At 44.7% G+C, this 27510-nt stretch overlaps 3 protein-coding genes across 3 annotated transcripts; 1 reads left to right on the forward strand and 2 right to left on the reverse strand.

The window, feature by feature from the left end:
- Positions 1-1713: 1713 nt before the first annotated feature.
- Positions 1714-7050, reverse strand: LOC139353423 (uncharacterized). Its single transcript, XM_070997605.1, has one exon. It carries the CDS (start codon positions 7048-7050, stop codon positions 1714-1716), a length of 5337 nt encoding a protein of 1778 aa, XP_070853706.1.
- A 14630-nt stretch (positions 7051-21680) lies between these two features.
- LOC139353424 (uncharacterized) lies at positions 21681-23233 on the reverse strand. Its single transcript, XM_070997606.1, has 3 exons — positions 23188-23233; positions 22153-22854; positions 21681-22081 (listed from the first exon to the last, which is right to left on the reverse strand). Exons 1-3 carry the CDS (start codon positions 23231-23233, stop codon positions 21681-21683), a joined length of 1149 nt encoding a protein of 382 aa, XP_070853707.1.
- A 739-nt stretch (positions 23234-23972) lies between these two features.
- On the forward strand, positions 23973-24620 carry LOC118878610 (uncharacterized). The gene has a single exon (XM_036821656.3). The coding sequence runs from the start codon at positions 23973-23975 to the stop codon at positions 24618-24620; it is 648 nt and encodes a 215-aa protein (XP_036677551.2).
- Positions 24621-27510: the final 2890 nt, after the last annotated feature.

Here is a 27510-nt window from a genome sequence, read left to right on the forward strand (position 1 = left end):
TGTTGTCCATAAAGCGTTGAAATGTTTGAGTCGCGTTTTTTAACCCAAATGGCATGTATTGAAACTCAATGAGTCCAAAAGGAGTGCCACCGCTGTTTTTTGGATATCGTTTTCTGCCATGGGAATTTGGTAGTATGCTTTAACCAAATCGAGGGTTGAAAAAATCTTCTTTCCTTGCAGTTGCTCCGTGAAGTCGTGTATATGGGCGATTGGGTAGCGATCTAGTATGGTAATTGAATTTAGTTTTCGATAATCTCCACATGCCCGCCAGCCACCGTCTTTTTTGGTAACCATATGTAACGGGCTGGACCAAGGACTTTTTGACGGGCGACATATGCCTTGATCCATCAAGAAGTTTATTTCTCTCTTGGCAGTGACAAGTTTTTCACCGGAGAGGCGTCGTGGTCTATCAGCAACAGGTATTCCATTTGTTTCAATGTAGTGACGCACGTCGTGTTGCGTAGCTGCTTTTATCGATGGCTTTGTCACGTCGACAAATTCACTTAGGAGTTTTTGAAATTTGGACATACACTGCACTGTGGAAACTGATATGTGTTTCGCTTGTGCAAGACATGCTGGTATCGATAGTCCAGTAACTGAGTCGATCAAGCGTTGGTTTTTAAGATCAATGAGCAATTGGAATTTGCTTAAAAAGTCAGCTCCAATAATAGCTGTGTGCACGTCAGCGATAATGAACGGCCATGTAAAGTTTTGTAGTAGACAGCTAGGGTTTTTAGGCCTGCGTTCACTAGGCTATGGATAACCTAGTGTATAGGAAGATTCGGGTTCGTGCACTTCTAGCATTGCTCGGTGCTAAGGTCGTCGGATTGTCGTGGGATCTTCCTAGTCTTCTCTATAACACGCATCGTACTACGCGAAAAAAGTTTTAAGTTCACTAAGCGGTAATCTAAAAGGATCGAACAACAAAATAATGGGTGTAAACGGACTCAAGGCACGCGGACGGACGTTGAAGGCACAAGCGAATCAGGAAACATTAAGAGTTAGGGTGGCTCGATGATATTGCCGCCCCTTTCTGTACCCCCCCTACAATGATAACTTGTGTGAAATTGTTTGCGGTTATCCCTTATTCGATGTTTATTCATTATTCACATTTTTACTTCATATAGCGGCGGCATAGCAAGATCAATCACGATTCCGTGTTACAAATTTATTCAACCATTGTTAAACTATCAACTTCAATTAACAAAAGAAAATTAGAAACTACAATCATGATTTCAATACAACTTAAATTCTTTCATCTTCAAAAATCAAATTTAACTAAAAACGTAACAAGACTCAATCTGACCGAATAATCGTCCGTTTGCTTTGGCACGCATAATCATAATATCATTTATATATATGGGTCAAATGTCAGAAAATCAATATGGTGATAACAATATTTCACTTACGCAAAACTCCGGCGACGCAGGTTCGGTGGGCCCATCGAAGACGCTGTGCAAGGATGCTTTTAAGACAAGTTGATGAAGAATAAAAACGTTTTATTTCCCGATTTGAGTGGACTGTATTTCAATTATTAAACTTTTGTCACATTTTCTTGTGTGTCCGATGCTTTCCGTTGTAGTCTTAACACTAAGTCCTAAAAAATCTCTAAAGTGTGACGCAGCACCAAAATACATAAAAAGGGCAAAAGTTAGTATTTCATATACCAAAGAGAATAAGATTCAAAATTAAATAACGGCTGCAATGCGTTCATCAACATCCCGGGCCGCCCTGAAACAATGTTTCAGAATTAGGCAGTACTGCTAACTTGGTGATGGGCCGGGTCATCTCTCCAGTAGACGTCTTAAGTTTTACAGCGCGTACAAGTCCATCTGGTCCAGGATGAGCTTCCACTACACGGGCTAGTATCCAAGCTGCTGGAGGGAGATTTGAGTCCTTGACGAGGACTACATTGTCTACAGCGATGTTGCGTTCCTTGTTGTTCCACTTTTGGCGTTGCTGCAGGGATGTTAAATACTCTTGGTGCCAGCGTTTCCAAAACCCTTGATACATCGATTGCAAGTGCTGCCAATAGTCCAGACGAGTGATCGGCAAATTAGTCAGATCTCCCTCTGGAACAGTTGTAAATGGGCGCCCAATTAAAAAGTGGGCCGGAGACAAGTAGGTGAGGTCAGTGTCAGGTGTGTAGCATAGCGGTCGCGAGTTCACCACTGCACTGATCTGAGCAATAAGAGTTTGCATTTGCTCACAGGTTAGAACAGTTTTTCCCACAACTCGACGCAGATGTAGTTTGACGGAACGTACTGATGACTCCCACTTTCCTCCCCAATGTGGCGAATGGGGAGGTATAAAACTCCATTTGATTCCATCATTGGCCAGCGATTGTGTTAGATTGCGTTGATGCTCCTTCGAAGATAGAAGTTGCTGCATCTCATCTAATGCCCGTTTGGCACCAACAAAATTCGTCCCGTTGTCGCTGAAGATCTGTGAGCATTTTCCCCGAAGGGACATGAATCGCCGAAGACATGCCAGGAATGTGTCTGTACTAAGATCGGTGGCTAGTTCCAAATGTATGGCTGATGTCACCAGGCAAACAAAGAGGCATATGTAGCCCTTAGTTTTTCGGGGATTGCGCCCTCTCCTTTCCTTAAGTATAAATGGTCCAGCGTAATCACAGCCTGAGTGCTGGAAGGGTAAAGCTTCTGTTATACGGATGCCTGGTAGATCGGCCATAAATTGGTGCTCCGTGAGCTTACGTTGGCGAAAACATTTGATGCAGTTGTGAACCAGATTTCTTATCAGGTTGCGCGCACCAAAGATCCTTTGACGAACAATTACAAAAAGTGCAGAAACTCCTGGATGAAGATTTGTCGTGTGCTCGTGTTCCAAGATCATTCTTGTGATGCGGTTCGACTTCGGAAGCAGTATAGGGTGTTTTACATCAGTTGGTAACTGTGAGTTGTCCAGTCGTCCACCAACTCGAAGAAGGCCATCCTTGCAGATAATCGGCGAGAGCTTCACCAACTGGGAGCGGCTGTGAAGTGACTTGTTTTCCGTCAGTAGTTTGCGGTCTTCCATGAAACATTTCTGAGCCTCTTTCAGGCAAAGAATGCGAGCAGCCTGAATCTCCTCAAAGGTGAGCATCTTTCCATTTGCCAGCGTTGGTCTTTTGGTCTTTTGGATGAAGCGCAAGGCGTAAGCTACAACGCGTACCAGCTTTGTCCAGGACGAGACGCGTTGAGTCAAAGCTTCGATTGGTGACAATGAGCAGGTTTCCTGTGCGGTTAATGCGGTGGTCTTCACTTCCTCTTTTCCATGGTTTTCTAAAAGGGAAGAACAGAAATTTTTAGAGGTCAACTTTACCGCAAGCATTTCTGGATCTTGCAGCCATGAAGGTCCCATCCACCATAGGTCGAAATGGATGAGGTCCGAAGCAAGCATTCCTCGTGTGGCGCAGTCCGCCGGATTCTCCTTTGTGTTTACATGATGCCATGCGTTGCGCGGTAAGGCTTCGAGTATTTCTGAGGTTCTGTTGGCTACAAATGTTTTAAGCTTAGATGGTGGATGTGAAAGCCAGGCCAAGACTATGGTTGAGTCACACCACGCATGTACTTCAATGTCCTTGTGTTGTAGTGCAGCCTTGACTGATAAGAACAGTCGGCTCAGTAGCAAAGCGCCACACAGTTCAAGACGCGGTAGAGACTGCTGCTTCAGCGGAGCAACTCTGGTTTTTCCTGCAATGAGTGAAACTGATACGGTGCCATCTGCTCGCACTACTCTGCTATAGATGACTGCGGAATATGCCTTGATGGATGCATCTGAAAATCCATGCAGTTCGATGTGATCTTCATTGTTTTGGACAAACCGTGGCAAGCGTAGATCGCGAAGGATGTGTAGGTCGTTACGGCATTTATTCCACCAGTCCGCAATTTTTGGAGGAAGCTCCGTGTCCCAGCCGAGATCGAGTAGCCACAATTCTTGGAACAGAATTTTGAACTGCACTACCACTGGCGACAGAATACCCAGCGGGTCAAAGATGCGTGCCACATCTGACAGCACTTGGCGTTTGGTGTTGTGCGGATTTGTTGTAAGGCAAACTTTGTAGGATAACATATCCTCTTCTGGATCCCAATGAATGCCAAGAACTTTTGCTGTAGAATTGGATCCTTTGCCCTGTACTTCGGTTGTAGCGAGAGATCTGTTAGCTACACGTGATGAATTGGAAACCCATTTACCAAGTTCCATGCCTGCACATTTCATCAACTGGATCAACTCATTTTGATTGCGAATGAGCTCCTCCTCGGTATGTGCTCCGGTCAGTACGTCGTCCACATAAAACTGCTCCTTCAAGATCTTTGCAGCGGTAGGAAAGTCGTGTTGATGGTCGTGAGCTAACTGATCCAGGACCCTCACTGCCAAAAATGGTGCGCAGGATGTGCCGTATGATACCGTGGACAGTTCGTAGTGTTTAATAGGAGTCGTTTCATCTTCTCTCCAAACAATTCGCTGAAAGCCACAATGGTTCGCAGCCACCCAGATTTGTCTATACATTTTGACGATGTCTGCTGAGAAGACAAACTTGAACATTCTGAAACGCATGCAAATCGAGAAAAGGTTTCGTAGAATGCTGGGTCCAATGTGCAGAGCTTCGTTTAAGGACCGTCCATTTGTGTCCTTGAATGAACCGTCAAATACGACCCGTAGTTTTTGGGTAATTACAGGATGATGTGGCAAGTAGAAGCTCGGCTTTTTGTCAATGTCTTCTGGCGGTAGTTCTCGCATGTGGCCCAACTGAAGATACTCACGCATAAATTGCACGTACTGTGAATGCAGATTGGGGTCTTTCTTTAGGCGGCGCTCTACACCCCTGAATCTTGTTAGCGCTCCCTGTAAAGTATCCGAAAACTGTTCCTTGGAGTTTTTGAACGGAAGTTCGACGATGTATCGCCCCTTAGAGTCCCGAGTGTGCGTCTTCACAAAGTGCTGTTCAACTTCATCGTCCTCTGGTTTCCCATGGAAGTCCTGGTTGACATCTTCCAGCTCCCAAAAGCGCCGTAGCGATTCGTCAATGTCAACAGCCGTATGCATTGTTGTTGTAGATGAACATCCGGTAGTAACGATAGATGTTATGACCCATCCAAATATGGTCGAAATGGCGATGATGTTGCCCTGGTTGTCGAACATCTTTTGACCGGTGAACACGGTCCAAACGTAGTCGCTGCCCAGGAGTATATCAACTGGCGCCAACGACTGATAGTCAAAATCCGCAAGCTCAAAGCCAGCAAATGCCTTGAGTGCTGAGGCGGCGATATCGTGTCTTGCCAACGTGGAGGTAATTTTGCTGAGTACGTGAGCACGTACCTTCATTGTGTGATCTGAGATCCTTGACTGCAAGTCCAGTGTGCTGCAGCCTCTAGTTGTCTCAGCCTTGATTGACAAAATACCGGTCACCAAGATTCGTGACGGTGAGCGTGCCAGTCCGAGTGCCTTTACGCACCGCTCGGAGATGTACGACAGTTCCGAACCACTGTCCAAAAGCACCCGGCAGGTAGTGTGCGATCCTGTTGCGTTTCTAACAAACACTAGAGCTGTTGGCAATGCACTTTTTCGTATCCCTTGTGGCTGTGTTGCGGTTGTTGATTCGTTGCAGAAGGATTCAGCTGTGGGAGCCACTTGTGCCCGTGCGATATGACTGATGGTGACGGTAGCATCTTCGGGAGCGCTTGGGATGTGTCTTTCATCATCTCGTGAGTGTGTCGCAGCGACAGCGGCTTGCGAACCAAGAATATCTGCATGTAGCAGAGAGTGGTGACGATTGTGGCAAAACTTGCATGTGAATTTGGATTCACACTTTCGCGACACATGCCCAGGCTTAAGGCAGTTAAAACACAGTGATTTTGCCTTAACAAATGTGCGTCTCTGCTCGATTGACAATTCACCAAACTTTGAGCAGGCGTAGATCTTGTGCTCCTTCGAGTTACACTTCACACAAGTGTTTGCTTCCATCGATACTAAAGCGTGTGACGATCGCTTTGCCTTGCCATGTTGTTGGCCAACCTTGGAGTCAATGTCTGACTCACTTTTGCTGAGCTCAAATTCCTCGCAACGTCGGTCTAAAAACTTGAGTAGATCATCCACAGACGGAGATTCCAGTTCCCGGCTTCCTTCGATCCATTTGCGACGGGTTTCCGCGTCGATCTTGGCTAGGATGAAGTGTATAATCCAGCAGTCCCTATTAGTTTGCCCTGCTGCATCCAGGCCGCGTACAATTTCGGTGGCTCCGTCCGTCACCTTTCGCAGAACCGTTACATCTGCTCTGGCGGTCGAAGGTAAGTTAACAAATGTCTCCAGCAGAGTGTTAACAATGTGACGTGGTCTATTGTACCGATCAATTAGGCAAGTCCAAGCAGCCTCGTAAGCTGTATCCGTTATTGGCATATGTCGAATCAAGTCAGCTGCTTCGCCAGTGATGTACGTTTTCAAGTAGTGCAACTTTTGTATTGCTGTCAAATGCTGCTTGCTATGGATCGTACTCTCGAAGATGTTTTTAAAGGCTGGCCACTCCTTGTAGTCGCCAGTGAACAGCTTGATGTGGATTTTTGGCAGTTCATTATGCATTACATTTGCTGCCGAGTTTGCCCTTAAAAGCGTTGCTTGTTGCTCGTTGAGCTGTTGTTGTTGTTCCAGAAAACGAACTAGGTTTTCGATTCCCACTCCTGATGCCATTGATGCGGCCTCGTCAGGGTTGCCAGATTGTCTGAAGTTATTGCCTTCTCTTTCATTCTCCTGAGATTCTTCACAGGTGCGTATGAGGTTGCGAAATAATGTGCTTGCTTGTAAGTACTTGTCCTCGTACCTTTCGTTGTCGATGGCTGGATCGACGTACCCTTCCTCTTCGTCAAAAAGGACCATTTGGTCGCTGATGGACTCGAATTCTTTCCAGACGATGTTGAGCCTTTCCAATGAAACTTGTATTTCATCAAGCTCCCATTTTGATCCCGCACGTGGATCTTGAGACGTCGTTAGCAAACGCGTAATGCTTGCCTTCGCACGGCTTCTAGCTGCCTTCAAAAGTTTAAACTGATCCATGTTAATCAGTAACTAAATTTGGCTAGAAGGACCAAAGATATGGTGTAGAATAAAAACGTTTTATTTCCCAATTTGAGTGGACTGTATTTCAATGATTAAATTTTTGTCACATTTTCTTGTGTGTCCGATGCTTTCCGTTGTAGTCTTAACACTAAGTCCTAAAAAATCTCTAAAGTGTGACGCAGCACCAAAATACATAAAAAGGGCAAAAGTTAGTATTTCATATACCAAAGAGAATAAGATTCAAAATTAAATAACGGCTGCAATGCGTTCATCAACACAAGTTATCATATTAATTTCTGACAAGTTAAGTTATGTGGAATGTACGGATGGTCATTGTCAGAACTTAAAGAAAAAAATTACTACTAAGTCAATACAAAGGTACGCTACATGAGCTAGTACCGAGAAATTACTCTACATAGATCGAAAGTTAAACTATACAAAAGTTGGCGCCTCCGACAGCTCACTACATACGAAGGGATCTGCGTCTTCGCACGCCAGACAGCGGGTCTGATCAATCGATGCTTTCCTCCAAATACATTCGCCTATGGTGAGGCTTCTCCCATCGGCAAGCCGCACGTGGCGAATACGGGCGAAGTGCCGGGTCTGTTGCTCTCCTTCGAATACATTCGCCTATGGCGAGACTCTTCCCATCGGCAAGCCGCACGTGGCGAATACGGGTGAAGTGCCGGGTCTGCTGCGCTTACAAAACGCCTTCCGAGATACTGCTCACTGGACTAGCCAGAGCTGAGACTTCCTTTGCCGCGCGTGGCGCGTGTGGGTGAGGCGATGTGGGTGTAGTAGCAAAAGTTACATCCGGTATACGTTCACTTCCTTATCCAAGTATGACCACGGCTCCGATCAGTGGTCCAAAAATGACTGATGTACTGGTACCATAACCCTCCAAAATGTCGCTCTATGGCTTAGCCAGAGCTGGGGCGGTGGATGCCCCGCGTGGCGCGTGTGGGTGAGGTTATGCACTAGCCACAGTGGTCACTCAGGTAGACTTCCTTCGATTAGGGCGGTTCTTACAAGGCCGCACGTGGCATGCGGTTGGTGGGATGCCGCGCCAGACTCGGCTAGTGTCCTGATCAAGAATATATATACTTTATGTGGTCGGAAACGCTTCCTTCTGCCTGTTACATACTTTCCGACGAATCTAGTATACCCTTTTACTCTACGATTGACGGGTATAATAATGTTATGTTGCTTCGTTAATTATTTTAAGTTCAGCCGCCTGTGGCGCTAAAGAAGAAGAAGATAGGTGGCGCTATAGGGTAGGTGTTATGGCGAAGTATGTTTGCCATTAAAGTTTTATTCAGATTAAGAACTAAAAAGTTTATTAATATTATCAAGACACGTGTGTCGCTCGCTGAATCTTGCCGATAAATCTCCGAGTGTTGCCACACCATTCTTTCTAGTCATCTGGCAAGCTTCTGTTGGCGCTGCTGCCATATTAGGTTGCCACAGTACTCCCCCTCCAGTGAACGCGTCACGAGTCCTGGTTTGAAAATTTAACTCCATGTTTTCTCTCATAAGTCCTGGTCAGTCTAGGGGTAACTTCTTCTGAATCCAACTGGCAGTCGTCCTTTACTAAAAATGCTGGTTTGAGGCGATCAACTGATACTGCAGTCTCATGGCCATTGAGTCTGATAGTGAAAACACGATCGTTTTCGCGTCTGACAATCTCATGAGGACCAGTGTAAGGGGCTTCCAGAGGCTGTTTTACGGCGTCAGTGCGGATAAATACATGCGTACATTTATCGATCCCTTTCAATACGAACATCTTCTGCTTGATATGATGTGCTGTTGATGTCGGTCGCACTTTTTGCATGTGCTCTCGAAAGATACTCAAAAAAAAGGTGGGGTCAACCGTGTCGTCCAAGTCGGTAAAAAACTAATTTGGCAGTCGAATAGGTGTTCCGTATACCATTTCTGAGGCTGAAGATTTGATGTCCTCCTTGAAACAGGTACGAAGTCCAAGCAAAACTGTTGGCAGTAACTCCGGCCACGGAGTACCTCTGTTGCACATCAAAGATGACTTAAAGGATCTGTGCCACCTCTCTATGAGTCCGTTTGACTGAGGATGGTAGGCCGTCGTGTGTATGTGTTTACTTCCAACCAGATTAGCAAGATGTTTGAAAACTGCTGACTCAAATTGTGTTCCTTGGTCCGTAGTTATCGTTTTTGGAGAACCAAATCGAGATATCCAGTGAGTCCAGAACGCCGTAGCTATTGTCTCAGCAGTAATATTTGAGAGAGGTACAGCTTCTGGCCATCGCGTAAATCTATCAATCATCGTCAGACAGTACCGATAGTTTTGTTGTAATGGCATAACTACAATGTCAAGGTGAACGTGGTCAAATCTACCATTTGGCACTTCGATCTTTTCTGGTAAGAGGTGGTTGTGTTTGTGGATCTTAGAGCGCTGACAAGGTAGACAAACTCTGCACCATTCGAGGACATTTTTATTCATCGAGGGCCATACAAACTTTTGGCGCACTTGACGAACTGTTGACCGACCACTGGGATGAGACAAACCGTGAACGAACGAAAACTCAGCATTGCGCAAAGATTTGGGTACATAAGGACGAACGCTTCCTGTAGAAACATCGCAGTAGAGTGAGATGTTGTCATCAAATCGAACCCTTTGAAGTTTTAAAGATGTGGTTCCTTTTAAAAGGTGTACCAGTTCAGGATCTGACGCTTGCTCCTCTTCAATTTGCGATAATTTTATGCCAGTCGGCATTGTTATAGAGCATAATCTTGAAAAAGCGTCTGCGACTGCATTCTCGGATCCTTTCACATGCATAATAGTCGTGCAGAATTGAGAGATGTAAGCCAAATGTCGTAGCTGTCTCGGTGATGCTTTCTCTGGTCGCTGCTGAAATGCGTACACGAGCGGCTTGTGATCCGTTCTGATGACAAAAATGCGCCCGTCAACAAGATGTTTGAAATATTTAATGGATTCGAAGATAGCGAGCAGCTCTCGGTCGTAGGTTGAGTAATTTTTCTCCGTGTTGCTCAGCTTCTTTGAGAAAAATCCTAGAGGTTGCCAATTTCCGTGTGTACGCTGCTCCAAAACTGCTCCAATTGCGAAATCGGAAGCATCGCAAACCAGCTGAAGTTCAGATTTTGGTGCGGGAAAAGACAAGAGGGCTGCGTCTGCTATGCTTTGTTTGCAAGCTTCAAAAGCTGCATGGAGCTCTGATGTCCATTCAATTTTACGTTGATCATTTTTTTTAACATCCTTTAGCAACTCAGTGAGCGGTGCTTGTATGTGTGATGATCGAGCCAAACATCTGCGATAGTAATTTATAACGCCCAAGAAACGACCAAGTTGGCTTATGGTTTCAGGACGTGCATAATTAAGAATGGCATCTATGCGTTCGGTGGGTGGCTTAATTCCAAATTCATTGATCGTATAGCTGAGAAAGTTTACTTGAGATTGCGCAAACTGGCATTTGGTCAGATTGATGCTTAGGCCATGTTTCTGAAGTACTTGCAAGACAGCCCGGAATGTTCTTCGTGTTCAGCGATGGAATGCGACGTTATAAGTATGTCGTCAATGTAGCAATAAACGAAGTCCATGCCGCGAAAGATGTTGTCCATAAAGCGTTGAAATGTTTGAGTCGCGTTTTTTAACCCAAATGGCATGTATTGAAACTCAATGAGTCCAAAAGGAGTGCCACCGCTGTTTTTTGGATATCGTTTTCTGCCATGGGAATTTGGTAGTATGCTTTAACCAAATCGAGGGTTGAAAAAATCTTCTTTCCTTGCAGTTGCTCCGTGAAGTCGTGTATATGGGCGATTGGGTAGCGATCTGGTATGGTAATTGAATTTAGTTTTCGATAATCTCCACATGCCCGCCAGCCACCGTCTTTTTGGTAACCATATGTAACGGGCTGGACCAAGGACTTTTTGACGGGCGACATATGCCTTGATCCATCAAGAAGTTTATTTCTCTCTTGGCAGTGACAAGTTTTTCACCGGAGAGGCGTCGTGGTCTATCAGCAACAGGTATTCCATTTGTTTCAATGTAGTGACGCACGTCGTGTTGCGAAGCTGCTTTTATCGATGGCTTTGTCACGTCGACAAATTCACTTAGGAGTTTTTGAAATTTGGACATACACTGCACTGTGGAAACTGATATGTGTTTCGCTTGTGCAAGACATGCTGGTATCGATAGTCCAGTAACTGAGTCGATCAAGCGTTGGTTTTTAAGATCAATGAGCAATTGGAATTTGCTTAAAAAGTCAGCTCCAATAATAGCTGTGTGCACGTCAGCGATAATGAACGGCCATGTAAAGTTTTGTAGTAGACAGCTAGGGTTTTTAGGCCTGCGTTCACTAGGCTATGTGTACCTAGTGTATAGGAAGATTCGGGTTCGTGCACTTCTAGCATTGCTCGGTGCTAAGCTCGTCGGATTGTCGTGGGATCTTCCTAGTCTTCTCTATAACACGCACCGTACTACGCGAAAAAAGTTTTAAGTTCACTAAGCGGTAATCTAAAAGGATCGAACAACAAAATAATGGGTGTAAACGGACTCAAGGCACGCGGACGGACGTTGAAGGCACAAGCGAATCAGGAAACATTAAGAGTTAGGGTGGCTCGATGATATTGCCGCCCCTTTCTGTACCCCCCCTACAATGATAACTTGTGTGAAATTGTTTGCGGTTATCCCTTATTCGATGTTTATTCATTATTCACATTTTTACTTCATATAGCGGCGGCATAGCAAGATCAATCACGATTCCGTGTTACAAATTTATTCAACCATTGTTAAACTATCAACTTCAATTAACAAAAGAAAATTAGAAACTACAATCATGATTTCAATACAACTTAAATTCTTTCATCTTCAAAAATCAAATTTAACTAAAAACGTAACAAGACTCAATCTGACCGAATAATCGTCCGTTTGCTTTGGCACGCATAATCATAATATCATTTATATATATGGGTCAAATGTCAGAAAATCAATATGGTGATAACAATATTTCACTTACGCAAAACTCCGGCGACGCAGGTTCGGTGGGCCCATCGAAGACGCTGTGCAAGGATGCTTTTAAGACAAGTTATCATATTAATTTCTGACAAGTTAAGTTATGTGGAATGTACGGATGGTCATTGTCAGAACTTAAAGAAAAAAATTACTACTAAGTCAATACAAAGGTACGCTACATGAGCTAGTACCGAGAAATTACTCTACATAGATCGAAAGTTAAACTATACAAAAGTTAGCGCCTCCGACAGCTCACTACATACGAAGGGATCTGCGTCTTCGCACGCCAGACAGCGGGTCTGATCAATCGATGCTTTCCTCCAAATACATTCGCCTATGGTGAGGCTTCTCCCATCGGCAAGCCGCACGTGGCGAATACGGGCGAAGTGCCGGGTCTGTTGCTCTCCTTCGAATACATTCGCCTATGGCGAGACTCTTCCCATCGGCAAGCCGCACGTGGCGAATACGGGTGAAGTGCCGGGTCTGCTGCGCTTACAAAACGCCTTCCGAGATACTGCTCACTGGACTAGCCAGAGCTGAGACTTCCTTTGCCGCGCGTGGCGCGTGTGGGTGAGGCGATGTGGGTGTAGTAGCAAAAGTTACATCCGGTATACGTTCACTTCCTTATCCAAGTATGACCACGGCTCCGATCAGTGGTCCAAAAATGACTGATGTACTGGTACCATAACCCTCCAAAATGTCGCTCTATGGCTTAGCCAGAGCTGGGGCGGTGGATGCCGCGCGTGGCGCGTGTGGGTGAGGTTATGCACTAGCCACAGTGGTCACTCAGATAGACTTCCTTCGATTAGGGCGGTTCTTACAAGGCCGCACGTGGCATGCGGTTGGTGGGATGCCGGGCCAGAGATTTACGCCGTTCGTTCAATCTGTAGCCTCGGTCACCTTCCAGAATTTTCGCGCCTTTGCTGATCGCAGGGGGGCACCTAGCGCGTCACGTGTCCGCAGGTGGCAACCCTGCCGTGGCAGGTTGGCTTGAACTGACACCCAGAAAAAAAAGTCTCGTCTTGGCCGACCGGTTGCGAAATTAAAAACGGTGTAATCACGCCGCGCTGGCGCTGATGTTGCCGGCCGGCTTCGGCAGAACCTCCTTTCTTTTCCTATTACAAAAAAAATACATAGAAATACACGCCACTTAATAGCCTGCCTGTGCGGTTAAATTTGTGCGTTCTTACTTACCAGTAGTTGGGTGTAAAATTATATATGATCCTCCTGTTAGCTTAGACTTGGCTGGTGCACACACACTTAGACAGAATTCGAACCGCGTGGGTTGTAATTTTCCGTTTGTATTCTACTTACGGCAGCAGCCTTGCGTCCGTTTTCATTCAAAGTTTTAAACGAAGTGAACGAGAACTCTTGACGCGAGAAGCTGGCTGTACGCTGCGGCGTTGCTAAGCACACCTAACGGGATCTTTCCAGATTCTGTTCTCCTTTCTGCCTTCACACGTTTTCGGTGCGCGCGAGAAAGAGAGGCTGTTATGCTGACAGACTATACGTGTAAGCGGGTCAGCTAGACGATATTCGCTGCTCTCTGCTATACTCTACGTTTAGCTGTTAGACATATGCGAATTTACATGCAAAATGACTTTACTTTAATTTCTCCCAAAAGTTTCTATTTCCATTTACGACTGACCCCCACACCACAGTTAACTCGGCAAGAGATTGAACTCACAGAGGAGTTAACTGAAAGAAACAAAGGGTCAGTCAGCTCCATAATATGCACATTTTAGGTTCTGATATCTTTCAAATGGTATACTCCTAAGGACTTATTTGCTTCGTTCGTTAACTCGTAATATGTTGGACTGATCTTTTTCGTCACCGATGCCTTGATAAAGACAGGTGCAAGTTTGCTACTAAACTTTTTCGCTGCGTTACTCTGGGCGAAACTGCGAGCAAATACCGTGTCTCCAACGTGCAATTGAACGGTTCGGCTACGCAAATTATATACCCTAGCATTTGCGGCATGTGATTCTGAAATCTTCTTTTTAGCTTGCTGGCGTGCTACTTGCAACATGTCAGGTGTTTTCAGTGCCACATCGTCGGTCAACAAATCCAGATTCCTAAGCAATTCGTAATCCTCTCCGTTGGCTACCATGTTCTGACCGAAACAGAGAAAATACGGGGAAAATCCTGTACTGCGGTGTACACTAGATCTTAAAGACGCGCTTATCGCATCGATATTTAGATCCCAGTTAGTGTGGTCAGCGCCGATATACGCTCTAATTGCGGCTAGTATCGATCTATTTACTCGCTCACTTGCGTTAGCTTGTGGCGAATAAATTGCTGTGCAAATATGCCTGACTCCGAATTTCGTTAAGAACGCTCTAAAATGACCTGATTTGAACTGCGACCCGTTGTCCGTGAGTATGGACTCTGGTGTACCGAAGGTGTAAAACACGTGCTTCTCCAGAAATTCGCAAATCCTTTCGGACGTGAATTTTCGCAATGGCTGTAGGAAGTGAAACTTTGTACAGTGGTCAACTATTATCAAAAGTCCTATATTTCCTTTCTTGGACCGTGGGTATGGGCCAAGAAGATCCATATACAGTCTCTGAAATGGGCGGTCTGAAGTTGTGGGTCTCCCCATGGGTGGTCTAAGAACCTTGTTTGGGCTCTTTGTCGACTTGCAAATGGAACACTGTGAAACAAAGCTGCGAATCTGTGTTACCATTCCTGGCCAGAATAGATGCCGCCTGAGTTTCTCAATCATTTTGTTCATTCCAATGTGTGCAGCATCGGGGGAATTGTGCGCCCGTATTAAAACCTGGTGGACGAGGTTGATTGGAACCCAAAGTTTCCATGATTCCTCTTCCTGCAACAAGTCTCCTTTCGCTAGTTCGGTTCTCTTATACACAAAATTATCCACGACCCTGAGATCGGGTAGCTTTGACTGGTTGTCATGAATCCGTTTTCTCAGTTCGAGGTACTGTTCTGAATTAAACTCCTTTGAACTTAGGTCAATAATGGGTCCTCCGTCGGAAATGCAAGACACTACTTCTTCTTCGCGACGCGAAAGTGCATCGGCCACAACATTTTCTGATCCACGGCGATGTTTGATCGTGAATGAGAACCCTTGCAGACGAATGGACCATCTAGCCAAACGGCCGGACAAGTCCTTTAGTCGCATTAGCCATTGAAGTGAAGCGTGGTCAGTTATGACACAAAAATCTTGACCTTCAACGTAGGCTCTGAACTTATCGATGCCCTTAATGACTGCTAAGCACTCTAATTCGGTGACCGAATAATTTCGCTGCGCTTGGGTACGCTATGGGTAGTTCGACTCCATCCTCATTTTCTTGAGCTAATACACAGCCGAGCCCGTACAGGCTTGCATCGCAAAGCAGAATGAAAGGTTTCTTAAAATTTGGTGTCCTCAAGATTGGAGATGAGACTAATTTGGTTTTTAGCTGGTTAAAAGCGTCCTCTGCCGCTTGAGTCCACGACAGAACTTTATTTTTCTTGAGCAGATCAGTTAGCGGAACGGCAATCGTGGCATAGTTATCCACAAAGCGCCGGTACCAACCTGCTAGACCGAGAAATCTGCGCAATTGTTTGGCGGTTGTAGGTGCAGGGAACTTTTCGATTGCACTTACTTTGTCCGGGTCAACTTTCAGCTCACCGTGACCAATGACAAAACCTAGGTACTTAATTTCAGTCATACAGAACTTTGATTTGGCTATGTTTATTGTCAGGTTCGCTTCACGAAGATAGCCTGCGATTTCTTCTAACAGCTTCATGTGCGACTCGAAATCGTCAGACAAAACCAAGAGGTCGTCCAAATAAACGAATACTCTCGTCCTCAATTTCGCTGGAATAACCAAATCCATTAGTCTACACAGAGTTTGAGCAGCGTTACATAGACCAAAAGGCATCACCTTATATTGATACAAGGGCCTGTTAGGTATTGTAAATGCCGTATACTGCCTGGACTTTTCCTCGAGCGGTATTTGCCAGAAAGCGTGTTTCATATCAAGGCCTGTGATATAGCGCGCGGGAGGCAATCGGCTAAGTATCCCGTCTATGTGCGGTAGTGGATAAGCGTCCTTTATAGTTAACTTATTCACTTCTCTAGAATCGAGACACAAGCGAACTTTCTGTCCTTTCCTCACGAGAACACAGTTACTGCTCCATGGGCTTTTGGATTCTTCAATCACGCCTAACGCTAACATATTCTCCAACTCGGAAAACATAAGATCCTCTTTGGCCGGCGAGATTGGCCAATGACGCTGCTTTACTGGTTTCGCGTCCGCTAAATCAATAATATGCTCCATCAAATGTGTTCGACCTAGACCGATCTTTTCATAAGATGGTAATTTATTTATGACTAAGTCTAGTCTTTCTTTTTGCTGTGCTGACAGCACGTGAACTTTGGGCGACTCAACGGCTACGTCTTCTCGACCTACGTCTAACTCTGAAACTGAGACTTTACTATCCAGAATCTTACTGAGTAATCCAAAATCACGCCAGAAATCTATTCCAAGATAAACATCTTGCTTAAGGTCTGGTATAACAAAAAGCTGTACCGGCTTGGTAATTTCACGATAGGTAATTTCACACTCAAGTCTTCCGACAACTGAACACTCGTCATTGTTGGCTGTTCGAATCTTGCCAGAACACTTGCGCATTTTGGGATGCTGTCCCAATACTTTTGCTGCTGTACCACCGATGCAACTTATGGAAGCACCTGAGTCCAGTAGAGCCACATAGTGATGACCAGCTACGTTTATATCGGTATACAATCGGTTGTCTGAGTGCATAAAGAGTGCGGAGATCAGCTTTTGGCGACTTCCTTGAACTCTCTTCCAAAAACTTCGCATTCGCTTGGTTGAACGCTTGGTTTTACGCACGCGAATGCAAGAACTGACGTCTCCGAAGATCCGTTGTCTAGCAGCTGCATAACGTGCTGCTCTAATATGATATGGCTGTGGGTATTTGACACTAGTTGATACGGGTTCGTCCGGTTGGTTGATTGACTTGTCTGGGACTAATTCTACTAATATATCTGTTTGGGTACCACTATCGGATTTTACTGCCTCGGATGCGACGTGTGGTTCTTGACCGACGCATCCATAGTGTAGTTTCCCGAAGGTTTGCACTTTTGGCATTTGGGCTTGTATGTGTTCTTCGCTCCACATCCGTAACAAAAGATGGTCCGAGCTTCGAAACACTCATCAAAACGATGACCTGGCATATCGCAGTTCCAACACTTCAATTGCTTGCGTTGTATCGCTGCCACTTCAGCTGATTCGCTGTCGTCAAAATCTTGTTCTATCTGAGAAACAAAAGCGCGTTGATGAAAACTACTCTTCATTGTTTGTGCTTTCATCTGTCTACAAAATTGTTCATGAGTTCTGACTTCTTCCCTGAGCTGAGCTAACGTAACTATACGTAAATGCATAAGTTCGTACCGCAGAGATGGCTTTGAATGTCGTATGAGAAGCCTCACTAACGATTCTTCTGAGATCGGAGTACTCAAACGAGAAACGAGTCTTTCCACCTGAAATTGGTTATCCTCAAAAGACTCTTTTTCAGCTTGACGCTTGCTGTTTATAAACTCCCAAATGTCCATATCGTTGTCGCTCTCCTTGAACTTATTTCGGAACTCTCTACAAAACTCTATCCAATTAAATTGATGGCATGAACGATGGAACTTCCAGTACCATTCGCTGGCCTTCCCCACGAAAAATAAATGTAAATGGTCACACAAAAGCTGACGATCTCCATTTAAATTTTGCTGAGCTAATGCTTGTACACGATACAGGAATTCTTCGGTCTGTAACCCGTCTTTGGATCCATCAAACTTGATGTGCCAGCTCTGAATGATGTTGGGCACTTTCTCTGGCTGCACTGCGGAATTTGACCTGCTGACGCGTTGAGCGTTTGGGTGAATGTCGTGATAAACTGTTCCTGCAGAATGAGCTTCCCCTGATTGACCCTGCCGTTCATCCAACCTCCTACTTGGGGTTTGAGCGGAACTAGCAATCTGCATATTTGCTACCTGTGCCCTAATGAAATCAGATAGTTCTTGTCTGAGGTTCAGTTGTTGCACCTGCATGGCTGTTTGTACTACTCGCTCTATTTCCTCTAAATTCTCTGCCCTAGAAGTATCTATTATCGAGTCTGTGTCCAGACTACGTTCGTGGTGACTCGCTGGGTTATTGCGATTTGATCTCAGTGTCATTCCTGTTCGCGGTCCAGCGCCTCTGCGTTGACCTGTATTTCTTCCTCTTCATCCACCTGTCCTTCCTCTGTTCACATCATTGCTCGCGATACTGCCGTTAGCAGCGTTAGCTTCTCCTGTCCTTCTATCAGCAGCTGACAACTCTGCTGACAAGTTGTTGTTTGGCATAGACAGCTGTTGTATAGTACACTCCCTGTTACACACCGGACCTCCGTGAAAATCAAGTATATAATCCCTGATGCACTGTTGGTGGAATGTATGACCGCATGGGGTAGATGCTGTTATATCGTTCGCGATCAATGGCTGCGTACAAGTCGTACACGATGTAATCTCACCGCCTATTGCGGCTGGTAGATCGAGATTGCTGTGACGCAATGACATCTTCACTAAACACTAGTTTCTTGAGTTTGTTGTGTAAAACCTTAACTGGATCGTGATTGATATTACTACAAGTTCCTGCTCGCTATATAAATTAAACTCTATAATGTTCCTTGATTGCTTGGCAAAAAAAAATAAAATAACACTAACTAAAATTGTTTTGAATGCTTACTCCCCGAGTTACGTGTTCTGAACCGGTCAAAGATCGAAGTTCCTCCGATACTTTGCAATTCCATTGCTCAGATGATCGTGATCTAAGAGTAAGTCTAAAGAAATTCCATTGAAATGAGATCTCAAGTAACCTGTTGGTTCTGGTCGACTATTCCGTAATAACTCGAAATACAATCGCAATTCCTAGAGACCTGGTTTACCGACATCCATATTCACAAATACTTTCTTATTCTCGTTAACCTCCAATTCTACATGTTTACATGACCCCCTTGATCTGAGTGGTCGACCCGATCCGCAGATTCTCGAATCGTCGTCGCTGTTCCGGCCTCAAGATACAAGTGATCATTGAATAAACCGAGAAGAGAAAACTAAACTTCAGCAGACTCTAACAAAGACTTTATTGAAAACTGGTAAAGCAATACGTGAAGTTAAGCCTCCTCCTAGTAGCCTGCGCTTAGAAATCAACTAGAATCTAGGCGGTTTCGGTTTTTAGGGACGTAAATATTGATTGGTTTGCCCCACGTTCTGGGCGCCATTTTTTTCTTTTTATGTAGTAGACAGCTAGGGTTTTTAGGCCTGCGTTCACTAGGCTATGGATAACCTAGTGTATAGGAAGATTCGGGTTCGTGCACTTCTAGCATTGCTCGGTGCTAAGCTCCTCGGATTGTCGTGGGATCTTCCTAGTCTTCTCTATAACACGCACCGTACTACGCGAAAAAAGTTTTAAGTGCACTAAGCGGTAATCTAAAAGGATCGAACAACAAAATAATGGGTGTAAACGGACTCAAGGCACGCGGACGGACGTTGAAGGCACAAGCGAATCAGGAAACATTAAGAGTTAGGGTGGCTCGATGATATTGCCGCCCCTTTCTGTACCCCCCCTACCATGATAACTTGTGTGAAATTGTTTGCGGTTATCCCTTATTCGATGTTTATTCATTATTCACATTTTTACTTCATATAGCGGCGGCATAGCAAGATCAATCACGATTCCGTGTTACAAATTTATTCAACCATTGTTAAACTATCAACTTCAATTAACAAAAGAAAATTAGAAACTACAATCATGATTTCAATACAACTTAAATTCTTTCATCTTCAAAAATCAAATTTAACTAAAAACGTAACAAGACTCAATCTGACCGAATAATCGTCCGTTTGCTTTGGCACGCATAATCATAATATCATTTATATATATGGGTCAAATGTCAGAAAATCAATATGGTGATAACAATATTTCACTTACGCAAAACTCCGGCGACGCAGGTTCGGTGGGCCCATCGAAGACGCTGTGCAAGGATGCTTTTAAGACAAGTTATCATATTAATTTCTGACAAGTTAAGTTATGTGGAATGTACGGATGGTCATTGTCAGAACTTAAAGAAAAAAATTACTACTAAGTCAATACAAAGGTACGCTACATGAGCTAGTACCGAGAAATTACTCTACATAGATCGAAAGTTAAACTATACAAAAGTTAGCGCCTCCGACAGCTCACTACATACGAAGGGATCTGCGTCTTCGCACGCCAGACAGCGGGTCTGATCAATCGATGCTTTCCTCCAAATACATTCGCCTATGGTGAGGCTTCTCCCATCGGCAAGCCGCACGTGGCGAATACGGGCGAAGTGCCGGGTCTGTTGCTCTCCTTCGAATACATTCGCCTATGGCGAGACTCTTCCCATCGGCAAGCCGCACGTGGCGAATACGGGTGAAGTGCCGGGTCTGCTGCGCTTACAAAACGCCTTCCGAGATACTGCTCACTGGACTAGCCAGAGCTGAGACTTCCTTTGCCGCGCGTGGCGCGTGTGGGTGAGGCGATGTGGGTGTAGTAGCAAAAGTTACATCCGGTATACGTTCACTTCCTTATCCAAGTATGACCACGGCTCCGATCAGTGGTCCAAAAATGACTGATGTACTGGTACCATAACCCTCCAAAATGTCGCTCTATGGCTTAGCCAGAGCTGGGGCGGTGGATGCCCCGCGTGGCGCGTGTGGGTGAGGTTATGCACTAGCCACAGTGGTCACTCAGGTAGACTTCCTTCGATTAGGGCGGTTCTTACAAGGCCGCACGTGGCATGCGGTTGGTGGGATGCCGGGCCAGAGATTTACGCCGTTCGCGGCAATCTGTAGCCTCGGTCACCTTCCAGAATTTTCGCGCCTTTGCTGATCGCAGGGGGGCACCTAGCGCGTCACGTGTCCGCAGGTGGCAACCCTGCCGTGGCAGGTTGGCTTGAACTGACACCCAGAAAAAAAGTCTCGTCTTGGCCGACCGGTTGCGAAATTAAAAACGGTGTAATCACGCCGCGCTGGCGCTGATGTTGCCGTCCGGCTTCGGCAGAACCTCCTTTCTTTTCCTATTACAAAAAAAAATACATAGAAATACACGCCACTTAATAGCCTGCCTGTGCGGTTAAATTTGTGCGTTCTTATTTACCAGTAGTTGGGTGTAAAATTATATATGATCCTCCTGTTAGCTTAGACTTGGCTGGTGCACACACACTTAGACAGAATTCGAACCGCGTGGGTTGTAATTTTCCGTTTGTATTCTACTTACGGCAGCAGCCTTGCGTCCGTTTTCATTCAAAGTTTTAAACGAAGTGAACGAGAACTCTTGACGCGAGAAGCTGGCTGTACGCTGCGGCGTTGCTAAGCACACCTAACGGGATCTTTCCAGATTCTGTTCTCCTTTCTGCCTTCACACGTTTTCGGTGCGCGCGAGAAAGAGAGGCTGTTATGCTGACAGACTATACGTGTAAGCGGGTCAGCTAGACGATATTCGCTGCTCTCTGCTATACTCTACGTTTAGCTGTTAGACATATGCGAATTTACATGCAAAATGACTTTACTTTAAATTCTCCCAAAAGTTTCTATTTCCATTTACGACTGGCCCCCACAGTTTCGGCGAAGATCCAAGTTCAGCTGAGTGACGTATTTTCCATAAGTATGAATGACTGTCTGGTTCGCTGCGTACAGTGTCAAATCGCTCAGAGTAGTTTTTTGTCTAACCAGCGTTCGTGGTATGACGGAAACTACAGATCCAGAATCAACGAGGAAGCGGATGTGAGATGTGCGATCGGTGACGTGTAGGCGCTGCTCCTGTGGAACAGCTAGCTGAACTGTAGGCTCGCTGGTTATATTCGTGCTGCCGCCGACCAGCGTGTCGGGCGACAGCTCCTTTAGTTTAACGACGAGGTGCGGGAACATGGAGGGCGGCACTTTTGAGCGTTTTCCCCAAATCGATCGTGGTAGAAGCAAAGCTTCTCTTGAGGCACAGATACCTGTTGATTCGAATTTTCAGTTTGTACGTGGCCACGCGATGAACTGCGTGAGCGTCCTTGGAATTGGAGACGTTTGACATCCTTTTGCAATACGTCAAACTTCTGTGACAGCGAACGCAAGTTGTCGTTGATCTTTTTCCAGGGGTCTTCGGTGGAAGTTGCGCAAACAGGTGGGGCCGCTGCAGTCGAGTTATTCGTGCTGATCGCAAAAGTGGCGTTGTGGTTTACCGCTTCGAGCATCTTGTCTGCGATCTTAGCGAGCTTATCCAAGTCCGTCTCTTCCCAGACTGTAAGAGTGGGGCGAATTGACGCCGGCATCTCTGCCAGGAAAAGAGTAAGAATGATGTTCTCGCTGCCCGGGTCCGGAGCTAGTCGTCGCATGTTGGCCAGGATCTCAGATGGTTTTAGACCAGATGTACCTCCACCCTGCAGAAGTCGGCGCAGTTTCGACTCTGGAGATTCCGCAAATTTTTGTAGTAAACGATTTTTAATTGCTACGTACTTGTTTTCGTTGGGTGGTCGAATGACTAAGTCTTCCACTGCCAAAACTACATCCTCCTCCAGGTGAAGGGTCACAAGGTCGAACTTGTCGGTGTCGTCGATAATCTGGTGCAATCGAAATGACCGCTCCACTTGCGCAAACCGTAGTTGAGGGTTGCTATGTGCGAATTTTGGCAAGTGGACAGTCGCACGTGTGTGTGTGCGAGTAGTCTCATCCCGGTTGCCAGGTGCATTTGTCCGAAGTGCCTCGAGATGCTGCTGCAGATCTCGGACTTGAGCAGTTAAATAAGGATTTGAATCCGGATGAATGGAAAATCGGAGCGATCGCTTTCTTCGTCGAAATTTAGCCGCCTACCTTTTATTTTTCGCAAATCGTATTGGCGTCTTGTTATTCAGTACGCAAATTCTTAATTGTGAACGTGTGTGTCAATTTCGTAGAATAAGTAACTTTTACTATGATTTTACTTTCCGGGGTCACCACTATGGCGAAGTATGTTTGCCATTAAAGTTTTATTCAGATTAAGAACTACAAAGTTTATTTATATTATCAAGACACGTGTGTCGCTCGCTGAATCTTGCCGATAAATCTCCGAGTGTTGCCACACCATTCTTTCTAGTCATCTGGCAAGCTTCTGTTGGCGCTGCTGCCATATTAGGTTGCCACAGTGTTTTAGTGAAAAAAGCAGATTTGCTTTAAGCATATCTCCATCCCTCTCCCACTCCCTTAAGCTGAGTAACGGGTATTTAATAGTTGAGGCCATCGACTATAGCGTTTTCTTTTGTTTTAAGAGTACAGTTACATTTGAATTGCATTATTGTCAAATTTCAACATTTCTTAAAGAAAAAATCAATAATTTTCACATTTGGATAAAGTTTTAGTGTGTATTTATCAGTTCGTCACCCTACAACTATTAGAAGTGAAACATTTTTGGCTTACGCCAAGAGCTGTAGTACTTAACTCCGCTGGAATTTTACCATCGAACTTTTACAGGAATATGCTCAATAGATGTCGGCAACTTTCTGTTTTTAAACTTTTAAAATATATTAATTTTTGGAAAAATGGCAATCAAAAAACGAGTCGTTCATACCCTACACTCCCCTACACTAAAAGTTAATAAAAAATATATGTCCAAAATAAATCGGTCTTGCCGTAAACCAAAAAATTGGCTATCGAAGGATACAAAAACAAATTAAGTTATGGGTTTTAGGTGGCAGCCCTGTTCCTAAGATATGATGAGCTAGTAGGCCATTCGTTTTCCTGTGACAGCTGAATTATTGCAATCGGAACTTTTCGACAAGCTCTAGCGCCTTTCTATAAAAAGTAAAAAAATCTATACAATTTCGGCATATTCAGTTAGCCACAGCCATAGCCCCAAAGAAACGCATTTCGATGATCGCACCGGGGAGCGTGGTACCGGTAGTGCAGACGACCGAGACCGCGTCCCGGCGTTCAGTTGGCACCCAAACGAATGTCCTGGCAATGGGTCCGTCGAAGCTCAAGAAGATGAATGCCTTACAGATACCGCCGTCCCAACATTTGGCCACGCACCTGATGCCGGCGGTCAATCCGCAGGCAGAACCGTTGGCCGCTTCCATCATGATATGTAAACAACCGGCGGCTTGCCCACCGTTTGTTCCCGATTTGAATGAGAAGGCCTGCCAGGCGGTGGACGACGGTACTCTGGATTCAGCCGACCGTGTGATCATCCCGAATAACGGCGAGCAACCGATTGAATATCTGAAGTCCCTGATGACCAATCGAAGCGAAAATGCCGAACACTGGGATCGTAAACGTCTGGAAACTCTGTTGACCCTAATCAACGACAATCCACCGCCGAATTGGCTTCTGGCATCCCAAATGTGGCTGGAGGTCGACCAACTGGAGGAGCGTATAGAGGCCTACGATCAGAGGGAACTGCTCAATGCTAAGAAACCTAAGATGGACGAGGAGCTGGCCAATGGTCAATACGGGGGGCAGAACGGGCAGCAGGGTGAGCAGCAGAACAAAGAGGTTCATCACCCTTCACCAAAGACTTAGGACTTAGGAAATCGAGCCATATGTTCTATGCATAATTGTTCATATTACATCAGCAAAATAATATATAACACATCCATTGAATGTAAAATGAGCTTATTTACGGACTCTCTTGTATTGTCATAAAGGGAGCGCAAGGGAGATGGAGAATGCAAGCAGCAAAGCGACTTTTTTCGAGATTTCAGGGAGTCACCTAGCGGTGATGACTTGAACAATTTTTATGTAAATGGGCAAACAAAACTAAGTTCCATTTTCACCTTTACAAAATCTTTAAAACGGGGGGAACAGTCGGACTTAAGCGTTAATAGCGTTTGTGGGTGAACCAAACTTTTTCTAGGTCAATCGATAGGCACTCTTTTTCAAAATCGCACAGCTTATTACCTACACAGGCATATGCCTGTGGCACAGGCGTGCCAAATGAGAAAAATTTAGAAAGTGCATTTATTTAGTAGATCGTATAGTACATTTTCGTCACGAAAGTTGAGATTAGAACCTTTGTATGTTGAAGGTGCGAATGTCTCTAGTTTTTTACTTCGTTAAGGTGTTTTTGTTTGATATTACAAGTTTTTGAAAAGTGAAGCCCGTTACTCGTGGAGTAAAAGGGTATACTAGGTTAACGTTGGAGCAAAATGAACTTGCGCTGCTCAAGAAGCTCAAGAATATACATACATGCCAAGACCCAACGTTCTAGCCTTTATAGTTTCCGAGATCTCAGCGTACGGACGGACCGACAGACGGAAATGGAAAGATCGACTTAACTAGTAATCCTGATCAGGAATATATATTATTTATAGTGTAGCGCTTGCTTAAGCAGAAGTGGCTCATAGAGACACAGGGGTGGCGCCATCTAGCATTCGTGCGAAGAAATGTTCTGTAGCAGGTTTCGGAATAAGTGAGAGCAACAGGGGCAAATGTCAGGCTTTCTCGGGTCTAGTTTTTCACCTCTTACTCCGGGGTTTGGGTTACCGCCTGAATTTTGGCATCAGGGTCAGTCTTTTCCGTTTTGGTAGCCTAGGCGAGCAGAAGTGAAAATTTCTCTACAAGTGTTTAATCCGCAAAGTTTAGCGCGAGTGACTAAGGTCGGCCTGTTCATCTTGCTGGGCCACCGGAAAAAAGGAGATATAATTTAGGAGACTAACTACGGATTAGGCTACCAGCCGTCCTCAAAAGGTTCCTGCGCGGCCGCCGTGAATTCGAGAGAGATCTGTGGAGGTCATCCCCTATTATATTTGGAGCCGGACAAGCTGCTCGAAAAACTAGGTCGAGAAGCGGAAAAGAGGCCCAGTTCAGGGCCCCGCCAACAGCATTGCCTTTGGGGCGATGGAAGAAGACCCGACACACATAACCATTTTCGTTTGCTAAGTTACAAATCAAAAGCTTTTGCTTGGGGTTCGTTCTTCGTTTGAGCGAGAGCCAAAGGCAGTTGTTCGATCGCGCTGCAAGACGTTTGGTCCGTCGCGGAACCGCGTCGGATATTTTCTTCGTAGAGCCGTGAATTTGGCGTAAAATGCCGGAAAACTAAGATAACCGATATTAGTTTTATGTTGTTTTCTTGAAGGCTGAACCGTAACGGAGAATATGCGCCATTGATCACGACAATCCGTTGGTAAATCGATTTTTAACAGATTTTTAAACGTATATACCCAAGTTCAGCATTCGGGAGCAGCGGCCGTTAAACGTTATTTTAAATTTTCAGTGTTGGGGAACGTAAGAATTTGGTGCAAGTTGTTATGCATAACGTCAGTTTCCTTGCTATTAGTGCTGGGCAAGCTAAAAAGTATGCGATTGCAGTTACGAGGAAATCTGGACTAAGTGTTTCTGTCTAAGGTAGCACAACCTATTGACCTAAAAATCCGATGTTAGAATCAACACTGGTACAGTGGTGATAGAAAATCAGAGAAGTCAGGATAAACTTTTATATACTATTATTAGTGGTACTTTGCACTACCTGTGAGGCAAGAAGTTAAAAATAATATTAGATAATACGGATTTTGTTGATCTATATATATAGTTTTCATGGTGTCAGTGATGCTGCCAGTGCTCGATTACCCAAAATAACGTAATACTAAGTCTAACGGTCAAAAACGGGGCCGAGACGCCCAAAAAAAATGTTGACATCATCGAATTTTCAGGGGATAATAATTTTCTGTAGATCAACAAAGAAAAAAAAATTACATTAACATAAATGTGGTCCTCCGCGTCAAAAAGCTTAACCGCAATTTTATGTCATGAAGGAAGGTTTTGAAGAAAAACGCGAAAATCTGTTCCATTTGAGATGGAAGGAATGGTGTCCAAAGAAACCAATTAAATTGAAAAAAAAATTTTTCTTAACCATGTACCATTTACAGAGGAAGTAAATTAATAACTATTTTGGCACCATTACTGGAGCAAGGATAGTTTAAAAAGTATTTTCACATTTGGCAAAAGTTCTAGAAGGCTTTGCAATTGACTTATAAATAGTGTAGAAAAAAGTTAAAAGAACAGGCTTTCCAATTACACCACTTTCAATGTGATGACTCTTTATTTATAGCTGATTTGTTCAATCAGCGCGACAGCGCTGAGAACTGTCGGAAAATTTGTACAAGAAGTTATACAATGATGCTTTTACTAATCACGGAACGGCTTTATACTTTGACACAATTTTAGCCAGTCTCGACTTTGTCTTTAGCGGCAAGGGACCTATTCACATAATTGAACAAGAATTAAGCGTTCTTACATAAAATAAGTTCTCAGTAATGGACTTTTTCAATTTGGCTAACAAGAAGTTAACCCTAATAATAAATAAAACCATAATGACTTATATGAAAGAAAATCCCATAACTACAGAAACAAACCTCAGACACAGGCAAAACGCCTTGAGAGTGTTTATAACTGGCCTAAAAGGCCCAATTTC

Source organism: Drosophila suzukii, chromosome X, assembly GCF_043229965.1.
Source record: "Drosophila suzukii chromosome X, CBGP_Dsuzu_IsoJpt1.0, whole genome shotgun sequence".
Taxonomy (NCBI): Eukaryota; Metazoa; Arthropoda; class Insecta; order Diptera; family Drosophilidae; genus Drosophila; species Drosophila suzukii.

What these genes read in the sequence shown, in the direction of transcription:
- LOC139353424 (XM_070997606.1), bottom strand. Translation starts at nt 23,233, where the DNA reads ATGGCAGCAGCGCCAACAGAAGCTTGCCAGATGACTAGAAAGAATG. An exon ending in CCAGATGACTAGAAAGAATG is followed by an intron (nt 22,855 to 23,187) that starts GTGTGGCAACAC and finishes TAACTGCTCAAG; the next exon opens with TCCGAGATCTGCAGCAGCAT. An exon ending in ATTGCAAAAGGATGTCAAAC is followed by an intron (nt 22,082 to 22,152) that starts GTCTCCAATTCC and finishes TCGAATCAACAG; the next exon opens with GTATCTGTGCCTCAAGAGAA.
- LOC118878610 (XM_036821656.3), top strand. Translation starts at nt 23,973, where the DNA reads ATGATCGCACCGGGGAGCGTGGTACCGGTAGTGCAGACGACCGAGACC.
- LOC139353423 (XM_070997605.1), bottom strand. Translation starts at nt 7,050, where the DNA reads ATGGATCAGTTTAAACTTTTGAAGGCAGCTAGAAGCCGTGCGAAGGCA.